The sequence below is a fragment of the Pan paniscus genome, chromosome 19 (assembly GCF_029289425.2).
Source record: "Pan paniscus chromosome 19, NHGRI_mPanPan1-v2.0_pri, whole genome shotgun sequence".
Lineage (NCBI taxonomy): Eukaryota > Metazoa > Chordata > Mammalia > Primates > Hominidae > Pan > Pan paniscus.
In genome coordinates this window covers 50,066,860-50,081,057 of record NC_073268.2, presented here as the reverse complement: position 1 = coordinate 50,081,057, position 14,198 = coordinate 50,066,860, and the positions used below count along the sequence as shown (strand labels likewise).

General features: G+C 54.8%; 1 protein-coding gene across 9 annotated transcripts in view; it reads left to right on the top strand.

The window, feature by feature from the left end:
* The window catches only part of LOC100975020 (dual specificity mitogen-activated protein kinase kinase 3), a 31,192-nt gene extending 22,352 nt beyond the window's left edge, over nucleotides 1–8,840 (top strand). For 5 of the 9 annotated variants that reach the window (XM_055100948.3, XM_055100949.3, XM_063599176.1 and 2 more), the window contains 3 exons: nucleotides 5,733–5,872; nucleotides 7,095–7,140; nucleotides 7,749–8,840. In XM_055100948.3, coding sequence (XP_054956923.1) covers nucleotides 5,733–5,872; nucleotides 7,095–7,140; nucleotides 7,749–7,832 — 270 coding nt within the window. In that variant the 3' untranslated portion in view covers nucleotides 7,833–8,840. Of the gene's footprint in view, nucleotides 1–5,732; nucleotides 5,873–7,094 lie in introns of all 9 variants that reach the window. The other 4 variants (XM_063599171.1, XM_063599174.1, XM_063599173.1 and 1 more) reach the window with 1 other exon arrangement.
* Nucleotides 8,841–14,198: the final 5,358 nt, after the last annotated feature.

The following is a 14,198-nucleotide window of genomic DNA, read 5'->3' as shown; positions in this document are numbered from 1 at the left end:
GGGGTGTGAGTGTGGGGTGCAGAGCTGCCGTGCCCTCTCAGGGCCTGGCACCCTCCTGGTACCTCCCTGTGCTTGCCAACCTACAGGCTTCTCAAGCTCATGGAATTTTGTTGTTTTTGACACAGAGTCTCACTTTGTCACCCAGGCTGGAGTGCAGTGGCACAATCTCAGCTCACCATAACCTCTGCCTCCTGGGTTCAAGCGATTCTTGTGCCTCAGCCTCCCGAGTAGCTGGGATTACAGGCACCACCATGCCCAGCTGATTTTTGTATTTTTAGTGGAGATGGGGTTTTGCCATGTTGGCCAGGCTGGTCTTGAACTGACCTCAAGTGATCTGCCCGCCTCAGACTCGCAAAGTGCTGGGATTACAGGCATGAGCCACCACGCCCAGCCTCACATGGAGAGGTTTTTTGTGAGAGAGGGTCTCACTCTGTTGCTCAGGCTGGAGTGCAGTGGTATCATCGCAGCTCACTGCAGCCTTGAACTCCCAGGCTCAAGCCATCCCCCTGCCTCAGTCTCCTGAGTAGCTGGAACTACAGGTGTGTGCCCCTATGCCCAGCTACTTTTTAAATGTTTTGTAGAAAAGGGGTCTCACTATGTTGCCCAGGCTGGTCTTGAAATCCTGGGCTCAAGCAATCTGTCTACCTTGGCCTCCCAAAGTGCTGGGATTATAGGCACAAGCTACCGCACCCACTGAAAGTTTTTATAGAGCACAGTCTCCAGGCCCCCCTCCTCTCAGCATCAGTTGGCGGGTGATGCTGAGAGTTCCCACCCTCTATAATCAAGCTGGGTTTTCTGGGGAGCAGCCCCATCTGAGGCTGTCTAGGGGCCTTACCCTGAGTCACCTCATTAGCATAAACTCAGGCTCCTTGTGGATAACAAAGCCACTCCTGTCACTCAGGAAATTCCAAGGGTTTTAGGAGCTCCATGCCAGGAACAAAGACCAAATAAATTCCTTTTTATGCCACGGGGGTGGAGAAGGGTGGAGCAGGTGGGGGTGGCTCTGGGGACAGGTGAAAGGCCACTGTTGCAGATGTGGAGGCCTCTGCAAGGAGGGCCCCCTGCTGACCTGAGGGCAGGGTAGACCAGGGGGTGCAAGTGCAAAGGCCCTGAGGTGGGGCTGTGCCTGCTGTGTGCCTGGGTGGCCGGGTCAGAGGAGAGGGAGGGAGGGTTGGGAGCGAGGGAAGAGAAATGTCTGGTGGGTAGAGAGTTGACGCAGGTGTTGTGGGTTTTACTGGTGTTGCTGCTACCATCGTTATCATCATCATGTGGTTATAACTTTATTTATTTTTCATTTTTATTTTTTTGAGATGGAGTCTCACTCTGTTGCCCAGGCTGGAGTGCAGTGGGACGATCTCGGCTTACTGCAACCTCCGCCTCCTAGGTTCAAGTGATTCTCCTGTCTCAGCCTCCTGAGTAACTGGGATTACAGGCTCGTGCCACCATGCCCGGCTATCTTTTTTTTTTGAGATGGAGTTGCACTCTGTTGCCTAGCCTGGAGTGCAATGGCATGATCTCAGCTCACTGCAACCTCTGCCTCTCGCGTTCAGGCAATTCTCCTGTCTCAGCCTCCCCAGTAGCTGGGATTATAGGTGTGAGCCACCACACCTGGCAAATTTTTGTATTTTTAGAAGAGACGGGGTTTCACCATGTTGGCCAGGCTGGTCTCAAGCTCCTGACCTCAGGTGATCTGACTGCCTCTGCCTCCCAAAGTGTTAGGATTACAGGGGTGAGCCACTGTGCCTGGCCTTTTTTTTTTTGAGGGAGTCTCACTCTATCGACCAGGCTAGAATGCAATGGCACAATCTCAGTTCACTGCAACCTCCGCCTCCCAGGTTCAAGCAATTCTCTTGCCTCAGCCTCTCAAGTAGCTAGGATTACAGGCATTTGCCACCATGCCCGGCTAATTTTTGTATTTTTAGTAGAGACAGGGTTTTGCCATGTTGGCCAGGCTGGTCTCGAACTCCTGACCTCAGGTGATCCACCTGCCTCAGCCTCCCAAAGTGTTGGGATTACAGGCATGAACCACCACGCCCAGCCTTGAGCCACTGCGCCTGGCCTGTGGCTGTAACTTTATAAATAGTGTATCTGTAGACAGTGACTGGGAAAGACTCAAAGTCGAAATAATTTTGTCAGAGAGGTGGGACTGGGCCATACCTTCAATTTTCTTTAACTGGTGACATGTAATTTTTCAATTAAAAAATTTTTTTTTGAGGTGGAGAGGAATATTCAGCCTGAAGGCAGGTGCTGTATCTGCAATAACAGTTTTCCAAGTCCTAAGTTTGATGCAAAGGACAAGTTCTTGCTGTATTTAGACTGCACAGAACTGGTTGGATATTAGAGACCCCGCTCATGACTACCTCACACATACACACACCCTATGTCCCTTCCCCATCTCCCTGTCTCCCTTCCAGTTGTCCATCCATCATGATTGTTGGGGCCACCATGGCTAGTGGCCTTCTGATATGGCTGGTGGAACTTGGACAAGTGTGTGCTAAGTGTATATTTCAGTTATCAAATATTGCATAGCAAACCACCCCAGAACCTAGTGACCCAAACCAGCAGCGGTTTCTTATTTCTCATGTTTCCACCACTGTGGCTGGGCTCAGCTGGGTGGCTCTTCTGCTGTACCTGGGATTGGCTGGGGTCATGGCTGGGCTGGGCTGGTCTGGAAGGCCCAAGACGGCCTCACAAACATGGGCCTCCTCTGCCTGGCCTCTCCATGCAACTTACTCACATTGGCCTGCTCCCTGGGCTTCAGAGCATGGCAGTGTCAGCAGAGTTGGAGTTCTTTCATGATGGCTGGCATCTAAAAGGAAGTTCTCTGAAGTGCTAGGCCTGGAACTGGCACAGCATCACTTCTGCCTCATTGTGTTGGTCAGCGAGTCACAGGCCAGCCCAGGTTCAAGGGCAGGGAATGCTCCCGGCTTAATGGAGGATTGGCAGGCGCACACAGGGGGAGGCGGAGGTGGTCACTTTAGGCACAGGTTAGGTTTTTCTCTCACAAGTTACAAAAGTAGTGGAAACCTAACATAAAAATAGAGGCACAGTAAGGGGAAAATGACTGTAGTTATTCTACCTAGAGATACCTCTTACCCCGTTTCAGTGCCAACATTGTGCATTATATTATATATATAATATTTTTATTATATTACATATAATAAAATATGTTTTATTAAAATTTAGAGAAATACAAACAATATGTAATGCTTCTCTTTTTTGTTGTTGAAACAGAGCCTCGCTCTGTCACCCATGCTGGAGCGCAGTGGTGCGATCTCGGCTTACTGCAACCTCCGCCTCCCAGGTTCAAGTGATTCTCCTGCCTCAGGCTCCCGAGTAGCTGGGACTACAGGCGTGCGCCACCATGCCTGGCTAATTTTTGTATTTTTAGTAGAGATGGGGTTTCACCATATTGGCTAGGCAGGTCTCAAACTCGTGATCCACCCACCTTGGCCTTCCAAAGTGCTGGGATTACAGGTGTGAGCCACTGCGCCTGGCCTCGTAATGCTTCTTTTTAAAAAACTTTTAAAAAAAAATTTTGTAGCATTACATGTTGTTCATATTTCTCTCTCTCTCTGTTTTTTTTTGTTTTTTGTTTTTTTTGTTTTTTTTTTTTAGACGTAGTTTTGCTCTTGGTGCCCAGGCTGGAGTGCAGTGGTGCAATCTCGGCTCACCACAACCTCTGCCTCCTAGGTTCAAGTGATTCTCCTGCCTCACTCAATCTCCCAAGTAGCTGGGATTACAGGTGTGCACCACCACATCCAGCTAATTTTGTATTTTTAGTAGAGATGGGGTTTCTCCATGTTGGTCAGACTGGTCTCGAACCCCCGACCTCAAGTGATCTGCCTGCCTCGGCCTCCCAAAGTGCTTGGATTATAGGTGTGAGCCACCACACCTGGCCAATTTCTCTAAATTATAATAGACTCCTGTATGTATCCCTTCCAAAGACTCCATAACCATCTGCCACCATTCAGTCACCCTGTCTGCTGATGTGGGATGTTTCCCTTGTTCCTGATGTTTTCCTTCCATTTCAAATTCTCAGCCATCCTGGGGGAGTGACTGGTGAAACAGAGTCGGGAGATTCCCCCTGGGTGGGGCTCTGGCCTCGGCCTCCCCCCATCCTGCAAGGGCCCCAGAGCTCTCTTGGCGTTGGCTTTTTCCCACTCACTGCACAAGCCTCAGGATGCCAGTGGGAATCACCCAGAACAGACAGGGGTCATGCCGGGGATGGCCCTTGGCCAGGAGCAAGTGCTGACTGGGTGCTGGCCTGTTAGTGTTGTCGCTGGGGAGTCACAGGGGTGCGACTATGGTCCTGGCTGGGTCTCCGCCCCCATGGTGGGGCCGGCCCCTGGCGCTGGACATTCAGGCTGTTTCTTAGTATTTCCTGGCAGATAACACCATATGGCACATCTTCGTGCCCGGAGGCTATTTTTGTTGTTTTTCATTTTTTGAGCTCTTTAGAAAAAATAAAGGAGTACGAGGTTGAAGGTTTGGACACTTCTGCTTTTCTAATTATAACTCTCATGGCCGCTGGTCCTTCTCCTGCAGCTCGTATGGGGTACTTGCTCTACATATTGCAGTCAGTGAAAATTCTAAGAGAAAAGCCCCCCAAATCGGTACGGTTTTGTCCTGTGAACACGCATGCACACATGCACACACACACAGTGGGCCCTGCCTGTGTGGGTGTGTTTGAGCTGGAAAGGGCCTCTAGCCTGATGGGAGGCACAGTCTCAGCACAGTCCTTAGGGTCTTGTCTGGGCTCCAGTTGCCAGCGCCAAGTGTTTGTGCTGAGGTCTCTTCCGTTCATCATGGTGATGACGGCCGGCAGTGAGGGCCCTTGTGCTGGAGCCTCGGAATTCTCTGTTCTTCCAGGCCGGGGCCAGAGCTGACATGACTTGTTTTTTCCATCCAGTCATCATGATTGGAGCCCAGAGTTGGTTGTAAGCTAGCTAGTCCGTCCCTTCCATGATGACTTCCTGCCAACCACAGGGCTGGGAGCTTGGAGTGAGGACAGAGACCCACCGGCCCGATGTCACCCACAGGAAATCTGGATCCAGCAGGGCACATGTGGCCACACAGGCCACTTGTCTAGGAGGGAAACTGCTGGGGCCCTGCAGAAGATGAGGCTGCAGGCTCACGGGTGCAGAGGTGAAGCAGCCTCATGGTCTCACACTCTGTCCGCGGCCTTGGAGACAGCTGTGTGTGTTTGTGTGTGTGTGTGTGTGTGTGTGTGTGTGTGTAGCATTTCCCATGTGCCTCCTCTGTGAAAACAGCAGCCCAAATTAATGACAGCAGATGCTGAAGTCTGAGATGGTCAGATGTTAGGAAGGGGATTGGCTGTGACCACCTGCGACCTGCCCACCTGGCTCATGAGGCTACGGCCCAAGGTTGCCAGCTCCTCAGATTTTTCCAGAGCAGCTGGAACCTGCATTGTTTTGTAAAATCTTCAGAATTCAGGTTTTCTGAAAACCCAATGATGGTCCCACCAGTCCCGGTGTGGGCTGAATCTGCTTCCTGAGCTGGGTCCTGCTGACTGGGTCGGAGGAGCTAAGAGCTGGCATCCCCGGCTTTCTCGCCTTTGTTCTGCTGGGATGTGGTAGGGAGATCAGCTGTGCAGCTTTGATGCCTGGCTCTGGTACCAGGATGGGTGGGAGCCCCCAACCCTCGCTCCTGGGTGCAGAGCGTGGTTGTATCTGGGGCCGGGGCCTCTGACCCCCTTTTCCCTGCTGCAGATTGAGATGGCCATCCTGCGGTTCCCTTACGAGTCCTGGGGGACCCCGTTCCAGCAGCTGAAGCAGGTGGTGGAGGAGCCATCCCCCCAGCTCCCAGCCGACCGTTTCTCCCCCGAGTTTGTGGACTTCACTGCTCAGTGGTGAGTCTTGGGTGCTGCTGAGTGCCTGCCACTGCCCCTCCCTGGCCAGATCCCTGCACCTTCCTGGGCCCTGTTCCTTTATTCCTTTGGCAAATAAACCCCCAGATGACTTGGCGTCCAAATATGTAAGGCAGAAACAGCTGGAGCATGAGGAGCATTTGACAAAACGATGGTCTTGGTGGGAGATTTTAATACAGTTCTTCCAGAAGTGGACAAATCAGATAGACTGAAAAAGAGAACAAAGTATATGGAAAATTTGAACACAAAAAACAAGTTTGCTTTTATTGATATCTAGAACTTTGTACCAAATTAAAGAATGCCCCATAGGAACCTTATAAAAATCATGTTTGAGAGGCCGGGTGCGGTGGCTCACGCCTGTAATCCCAGCACTTTGGGAGGCCGAGGCAGGTGGATCCCGAGGTCAGGAGTTTGAGACCAGCCTGACCAACATGGTGAAACCCCGACTCTACTAAAAATAGGAAAATTAGCCGGGCGTGGTGGCGCATGCCTGTAATCCCAGCTACTCAGGAGGCTGAAGCAGGAGAGTCGCTTGAACCCGGGAGCCAGAGGTTGCAGTGAGCCTGAGCTGAGATCATGCCATTGCACTCCAGCATGGGTGACAGAGTGAGACTGTCTCAAAAAAAAAAAAAAAAAAAAAAATCATGTTTGAGGTTACAGAAGGAATAAGGAAGAGGGCAACTTCTCTGACCATAATTAGATAGAGCAAGAATTGGGTAAGGAAGAAGCGGCCGGGTGCGGTGGCTCACACCCATGGTCCCCGCACTTTTATTGTTGACCATAATCAGCAACAGAGGAGCCCAGCAGAGTCCCTAGTCAGTCTGACCCCTTTAATTGTGGACTAACCTCTCCCAGAACCCATGATAAGGAGTTTCTCTCCTGATTGAGGATACCAAGTGTGTGACTGTTAGGTAGAGCATTGCAGCCCCATTTTGGTGTTGATATGGAAATTCCTAGGTCACTATTCAGACAAGAAAACCAGGACCCCAGGAGCCAGAGAAACTTGCTGCAAGTCTCTAGTTTGCTCCTATGAATGCCCCTCCACCCTGGAAGAAGCCCTAGACAGTCCTGTCCCTTCTTCCCTGGGTGCACGTGTCCCCTGCTGCTAGGTCTGGGGCAATCCTGGGGTGGTTTGGCTGGCCCTTGGGGGCTGGGCTTCCTTCCTCCCTGCCAGCCAGGCCACAGCTGTACTATTCTCTCCTAGCCTGAGGAAGAACCCCGCAGAGCGTATGAGCTACCTGGAGCTGATGGTGAGTATGGGCGGGAGGTGCCTGCCCTGCTCTTCAGGCTGGCTGGGGCTGGGTGGGGCTCTGGGGAGAGGGCTGCATCCTGCACACAGATGGGTAGCTCCTCTGGCTGGCCCCACGTTCTCTCCTTTAGGTGCTTGGTCATTTGTTTGCTCCTGCATACCTGGCTCCCTCCTCCCTCCTTCCTGCATGCCAGGCCCTGGGAAGGGTACACAGGCAGTGTGTGACAGAATGGGGCAGAGGGGCCAAGGGTGGCATCAGGGAAGGCTTCATGGAGGAGGTACCATTTGAACTGAGCCTGGAAGGATGAATAAGGGTTATCTCCTGATGGAGAGGCTGTCCCAAGCAGAAGGTCCAGCATGGGCAGAGGCCTGACGTGTGGGGGGAAAGGGAGGTTAGTGTGGCTGGAGAGTGACCACAAGAGAGCTGAGGAGGAGCCACAAATGCCATCTGTGACAGTCATGGAGGGCCTCCTGGGGGTGGAGGTCCTAGAAGGATGAGTAGGATTTTGCCAGTCAGGAGAACACTTGGGCTGGAGCTGGTTGGGGAAGAGTGGCCACCTCTCCCTCCCGCTACCCCTCCATGGTGACTGTGCCTTCTGTCACCCCCAGGAGCACCCCTTCTTCACCTTGCACAAAACCAAGAAGACGGACATTGCTGCCTTCGTGAAGGAGATCCTGGGAGAAGACTCATAGGGGCTGGGCCTCGGACCCCACTCCGGCCCTCCAGAGCCCCACAGCCCCATCTGCGGGGGCAGTGCTCACCCACACCATAAGCTACTGCCATCCTGGCCCAGGGCATCTGGGAGGAACTGAGGGGGCTGCTCCCACCTGGCTCTGTGGTGAGCCACTTGTCCCAAGTGCCAAAGAAGCAGACCATTGGGGCTTCCGGCCAGGCCCTTGTCGGCCCCACCAGCGCCTCTCCCTGCTGCTCCTAGGACCCGTCTCCAGCTGCTGAGATCCTGGACTGAGGGGGCCTGGATGCCCCCTGTGGATGCTGCTGCCCCTGCACAGCAGGCTGCCAGTGCATGGGTGGATGGGCCACCGCCTTGCCCAGCCTGGATGCCATCCAAGTTGTATATTTTTTTAATCTCTCGACTGAATGGACTTTGCACACTTTGGCCCAGGGTGGCCACACCTCTATCCCGGCTTTGGTGCGGGGTACACAAGAGGGGATGAGTTGTGTGAATACCCCAAGACTCCCATGAGGGAGATGCCATGAGCCACCCAAGGCCTTCCCCTGGCACTGGCAAACAGGGCCTCTGCGGGGCACACTGGCTCACCCAGTCCTGCCCGCCACCGTTATCGGTGTCATTCACCTTTCGTTTTTTTTTTTTAATTTATCCTCTGTTGATTTTTTCTTTTGCTTTATGGGTTTGGCTTATTTTTCTTGCATGGTTTGGAGCTGATCGCTTCTCCCCCACCCCCTAGGGTACCAGCAGGCAGAGCCTTGCCCTCTGCTCAGGCTGGGGTCCAGTGGGAGGGGCCCAAGGTCTCTGCTCAGAGAAGTGCAGAGGGAGCCTTCCAGCTCACTCTCCCTGAGGACTGGCTTGACAGGGGCTATGGGTTTGCTTTGGTGTTGTTTTTAAAAAAAGAAAATATATTTTTTTGAAAAAACGACTGCCCATCCCGGGTCCTTTCCCTGATGGGTTGGGGCAGTTACCTGGTTGCTGTTTTAATTAAAAAAAAAAAAAAAGGACTAAAGGTTGTGTGAGATTGTGTATGACACCTGTGAGCCCCCCTCTTACTTGGGGAAGGTTGTGGCCCTTCAAGGGACCCTTGTCTCTGGGCCAGGGGCAGGGTGTCGTGCTCAGGGGAGGGAGGACTGCCAACCTACCAGGCCCTTCTACATCTGAGGACACAGAGGCCCCCAGAGGGCTGTGACGAGGTAACATCCTGTGATCATCCAGGCACCAGGCCCTGTACTGACACTGGACAGAGCAGCGAACACACAGGTCCAGTCTGCTGGTGGCGGCCACCCATCCCACTGTCCTGAAGTAGTGATGACAGCCAGGTCACAGAGCAGCGAGCACCCCGCACACTGTGCCTGGGCTGGACACGGTAACCTCATGGAGGTTACATGACCTCCAGTTTACAGATGGGAACAACAGACCCTGAGAGCTGACATCACTTACCCAAAGCCACACAGCTTATAAGACAGAAAAACAGACTTGGGGACAGGTGGTGGGCTCCAGAGAAGGCTCCGAGGGGAGTAGGGGCAGCCTGATGAAGGCGCCCTGCAGTCTGGCCCTGTGACGCTGGCAGCATGGCTGGGGCAGCAGGGAATTTGCTCACGTAAGCCGGGTGTGCTCAGCTTCAGGTACCGTTAGGTTCAAAGTTCAGCTGATGGCCTGAAGGACTTGCATCCACCTTGGCTGTTCATCGTTCTCAGGTTCACCCCCTCATGGGGACCAGTCAGGACCCAGGGACTCCAAGAGCTCGGCACACCATGCCCAGGGTACTCCTGAAGTCCCAGGACTGGCTCTTACCAGCTGGGAAGGAGTCGAATTCATCCCCAGGCCAGGAGGGTGGGTGTGACAGCTCAGGTCAGGTCAGGCATGAGGGGACTCTGCCCACTACAGCTCAAGGTCTGAGAGCAGGGTCTCTGTGGTCCTCTGAGGAAGCTTAGGGTGTGTTCCCAGGAGGAGGGTCCCCATGGGGTCTGTCTGCACTCCTCCTGTCCTCCAGCCCCAGTCTGGGACAGGTCTCTGCCCACTAACCCTTCCCTGGCACAGGGGCTAACAGTTCCTGGGAGCTGTTGTCTCCCTCTCTCCATCCTTCAATCATGAAGATTTGTTTTCACCCCAGGGCTTTTGCACTGGCTGTCCCCTCTGCGTAGAACACCCCCTCCCCCGTCTTCCTGTGGCTGGCTCCCCCCAACCCCATCCCGGTCTCCCATGTCACCTCCTCAGCGAGGTCTTCCAGGACCACTCTGGCTCAAATAGCCTCCGCCCACTAGGCCCAGCCAATCTAGCTTATTATCCTGGGTTATCCTGGCCGAGACCTGACTTGTCACTGTTGTGTCGTCAGCGCTGAGAATGCTGCCGACACCGAGGGAGCGCTCGGCTTCTGCTGAATGAACACATGAAAGAATGAATGAGGGAGGGAGGGAAGCGGGGAGGAAGGGAATGAATCCCTTGCCGGGGCGCGGCCCCAGGCTCTGTTTCCTGTAGCCGCCAGGGGGCGGTAGAGCTCGGCTTCAACCGCGTGTCCTGGAGCCCCGCCCGGCCCCGAGCGCCCGTCCGCGTCCTCGTGCGTCCTCGGCGCAGCTGGAGGCCGCGGGCTTGCCACGCGTCAGCCCAGTTCTCGGCCTCTGCGGCTGTCCCGCCCGTGTGCACCCCCTGGCCCGGCCCTCGGGGCTTCCGGGGACTCTGCAGCCTGCAGACAGCAGCAGACCCAACGCCTAGAGATTTACCGTGCGCGTTCCTTTAGTTACCCAGCGCCGCGCAGCCCACCGCGCCCCTCGCGGCTCGCAGGCCTGGCTGGACGCCGCAGGCCTGGCTGGATGCCGCAGCCCTTCACAGAGAGCAGGCTTCTCCGCGCACGACTGCAGCCCCAGTCGTTTGCAGTTCCCTTGCCATTTATGGGATCCTTTGGCTTTTACAGAGCGTGTCCAGCCATCAGAGTGGGGAAGCCAGTACAGATCACTAACATTTACAAAGCCCAGGCCCTTGACAGTTTATACTACCAGTGGAGGTCTCAAGCGGCAGGGCCCCTCTCCCCTGTTCCCTGTCCCTGAGGTGGGGGAATGAGGATGGGGAGCGGCCGCCCCCCCTCCCCCGAGGCCGGACGCCCGCATTTCCTGTCAGGCAGCAGGGTCCGGGCAGGCGCCTCTTCCAGGCCCGGGATTAATGAGTCTCTGGACTGGGAGATGGCAGGGGCATGTAGACTTTGTTCAATTACAGCCGTGAGAGCCTCCTCATCAGGCAGCATTAAAACTGCAGCAGACAGGCCGGGCGTGTTGGCTTACGCCTGTAATCCCAGCACTTTGGGAGGCCGAGGTAGGTGGATCACCTGAGGTCAGGAGTTCGAGACCAGCCTGGCCAAGATGGTGAAACTGCGTCTCTACTTAAAAAAATACAAAAATTAGACGGGCATGGTGGCGCACGTCTGTAATCCAAGCTATCTGGGAGGCTGAGGCAAGAGAATCGCTTGAACCTGGGAGGCAGAGGTTGCAGTGAGCTGAGATCGAGGTGCTACACTCCAGCCTGGGGGGCAGAGTGACACTCCGTCTCAAAAAAAAAAAAAAAGAAAGAAAAGAAAAAAGAAAAAAATGCAGCAGACAGGCCTGCTCAGGAGCAGGGAGGCTGCGGAGGGAGGATTTGGTGAATTCCCTTCTAGAGGCCAGGGCGGGAAGCCTCTCCTCCAGATCCCTGCTGCAGCTCCCGTCTTCGGTGGGGGCCTCCTCATGGTCCACAGTGCCCCACCCCGGGCGCCCACCCCTGCCTCCCCTGTACCCTGTGCCTGGCTCCCTGCGCTTCACCCCGAGCCTGGCGGTGCAGGGCCTCTGCACAAGCTGTCTTGTTCTCCTTCCGGAACGCTCTTCCCCGGATGTGCTCCCTCTTAGGGGTCTGCTCAGATGCCTCCCTGACCACCCTTGTCCTGCCGCACTTTCTTCACATTTATTTATTTTCATTCTTGCCCACTGGCCGCCTCCCCAGCAAGACCAGGAGGAGCCGGCCTTGCTCACAGGAGACAGGGCAGGTGCAGGAAGGCTGCCGCAAGGCCCAGCGCAGGCAGCAGGCAGCAGGGCTGTGCGGGAGGTGGTCTGGGGACGGTGCTGCCATTCCATTTATTCCGGGGGTCTGCTCTGGGAAGGCTTTCCAGGAGCGAGCCGATACTGAGCCGATAGGCACGTTGTGCTGGCTGAGGACTCTGCACCTCAGAGAAGGGAACCCAGGAGCTCCAAGTCAAACAGCAGGCAGCACCCATGCCGGGGGTTAGCGTCCCGGCTGCGCTCCCGTTCCCATGCCCTCCCTCGGGGCCGAGCTCTGCTTCTGAGGGCGGAGCCCAAGGAGGCCCGTGCTGCCCACCTGGCGGCTCAGGCTGCAGCAGCCCCAAAACTGTGGTCAAGTCCCTCTTCCCCCAGGGAATCGGCAGGGGCCACAAGGATTGAATATGTCCCCCAAGCTGCTGTGTTGGGAGGTGGGGCCTCACAGCAGGATTAGGTCCTGGGGGCCTGCCCTCCTGAATGGATGAATGCTGCCAGCCATCTCCCAGTGGGTTAGTTACCGAGGGGGTTGGTTGTAATAAAAGGGCGTTTTGCCCTCCCCTGCTGCCTCCAGCACTCTCTTGCCTTTCGGCCTTCCTTCTGCCATGGGAGGACACAGCAGGGAGGCCTTGTCAGATGCCGGCCTGGATCTTGATTTCCCAGCCTCCAGAACCCTGAGAAATTTGTGTTGTTTAGAAAGTACCCAGTCTGGGCTGGGCACATGGCTCACACTTGTAATCCTAGCACTTTGGGAGGCCAAGGCGGGCGGATCGCTTGAGGCCAGGAGCTCACGACCAGCTGGGGCAACATAGCAACACCTCATCTGTACAAAAAAGCCAGGTGTGGTGGTGCATGTCTGTAGTCCCAGCTACTCCAGGAGCTGAAGTGGGAGGATTGCCTGAGTCCAGGAGTTCGAGGCTGCAATGAGCGGTGATTGCCACTGCACTCCAGCCTGGGTGACAGATTGAGACCCTGTCTCAATTTAAAAAAAGAATAAAGAAGAAGAAATCATCCAGTTTGTGGTATTTTGTTATAGCAACAATGAAACAGATGAATACAGGCCCCCAACACCAGCATTATCTCATCCTGGTTTCCCTGTGGGCAGGGGCTGTGGTGGGCAGGCAGGACCCGTCACCTCATCTTCCAACAGGGGCTTCGCATCTGACCACACCTCTCCCTGATGCACCAATCCCCTTGACCACACCCCCACCAAGGCCTGCTGGCCTCTGCTTGCATACCTGCCCCGATGGGGAGCTCACTCCCATACAGATGCGATTCCTGGAGGGATCTGGGCTCCATCTTCTTTTCCCTGTTCTAGTTCCCCAGGCCTGTGACGTGAGGGGCCCATGTGTAAACCCTGGCTCACTCTCAATGCTCATTTCTTCACCTCTTGTGAAAGCTGTTGCAAATCCTTTTGGAAACCAGGTGGGAGGGTCTATATATACATTGGCTGTACTATGTTTATCAGAGCTTGTGTATCTTCACGCCCAGGGCAGCCGGCTTCTCCTGGAGGTTACAGAGGCTCAGTGAGGCTCTGACCCCTCCTGAGGCCACCAGAGAGTGAGGCAGAGCCAGGGAAGCCCAGAAACCCAGGCGTCCTGCCCCTAGTCCCTACCCCCAGCTGAGGCTCTGCCCAGCCCCAGTGAGCCACCTGCCAAGCCAGGTTTAGCTGCAGCCACCCCCTCTGTCCTCGCAGAAGCCGTGGGCTGCTCTATTCCTGTTCTGGGCCAGCCTTATTGGGGACTTGAGTTGGGGAGGCCTGGGGAGGCAGCAGCAGCTGCAAGCTCTGGTTGGGGATGGGGGAGTTGCTCTGTGAACTAGCCTAGGAAATTCTTTCCTTGTCTGCCTCCCAAACCCTCCATGGCTCCCTATTCCCACAACATCCAAGGAAAAGGAGGCACAGCATGAACTTGACAGCAGGGTCTTATCTGGGTTGTTCTCCACAGGGCTTGGCCCATGGCACGTGTTATCTGAGCACCTTCTATGTGCCACGTTGTGTTCTAGAACCAGAGCTGTAGCAGGGCTCAGACAGACCTGGACCTGCTCAGCCAGGGTGTCAGGCAGGGAGGAGGCACTCACCTTCACGGAAAGCTGTGCTCCCCCCATTCTTCCAGCATCACCCCATGATCACTCCCTAAGGAGAAGCAGTGAACTCTAAGTTAATTAGCAAAGTCATTTAAACTAGTTAAGCTTAATTACCATTAAATGATTACATTTAATTAATTAAATTTTTTACATTTGAATTTAAAAGCCCCTGGGGCAGACAGGGATTTTGTGCCACCCAAGAGACCAAGGGGTTGAAGGACAGATGGCACGGGCCCTGCAGGCCATGGCAGAGAGGCTGAACTTCA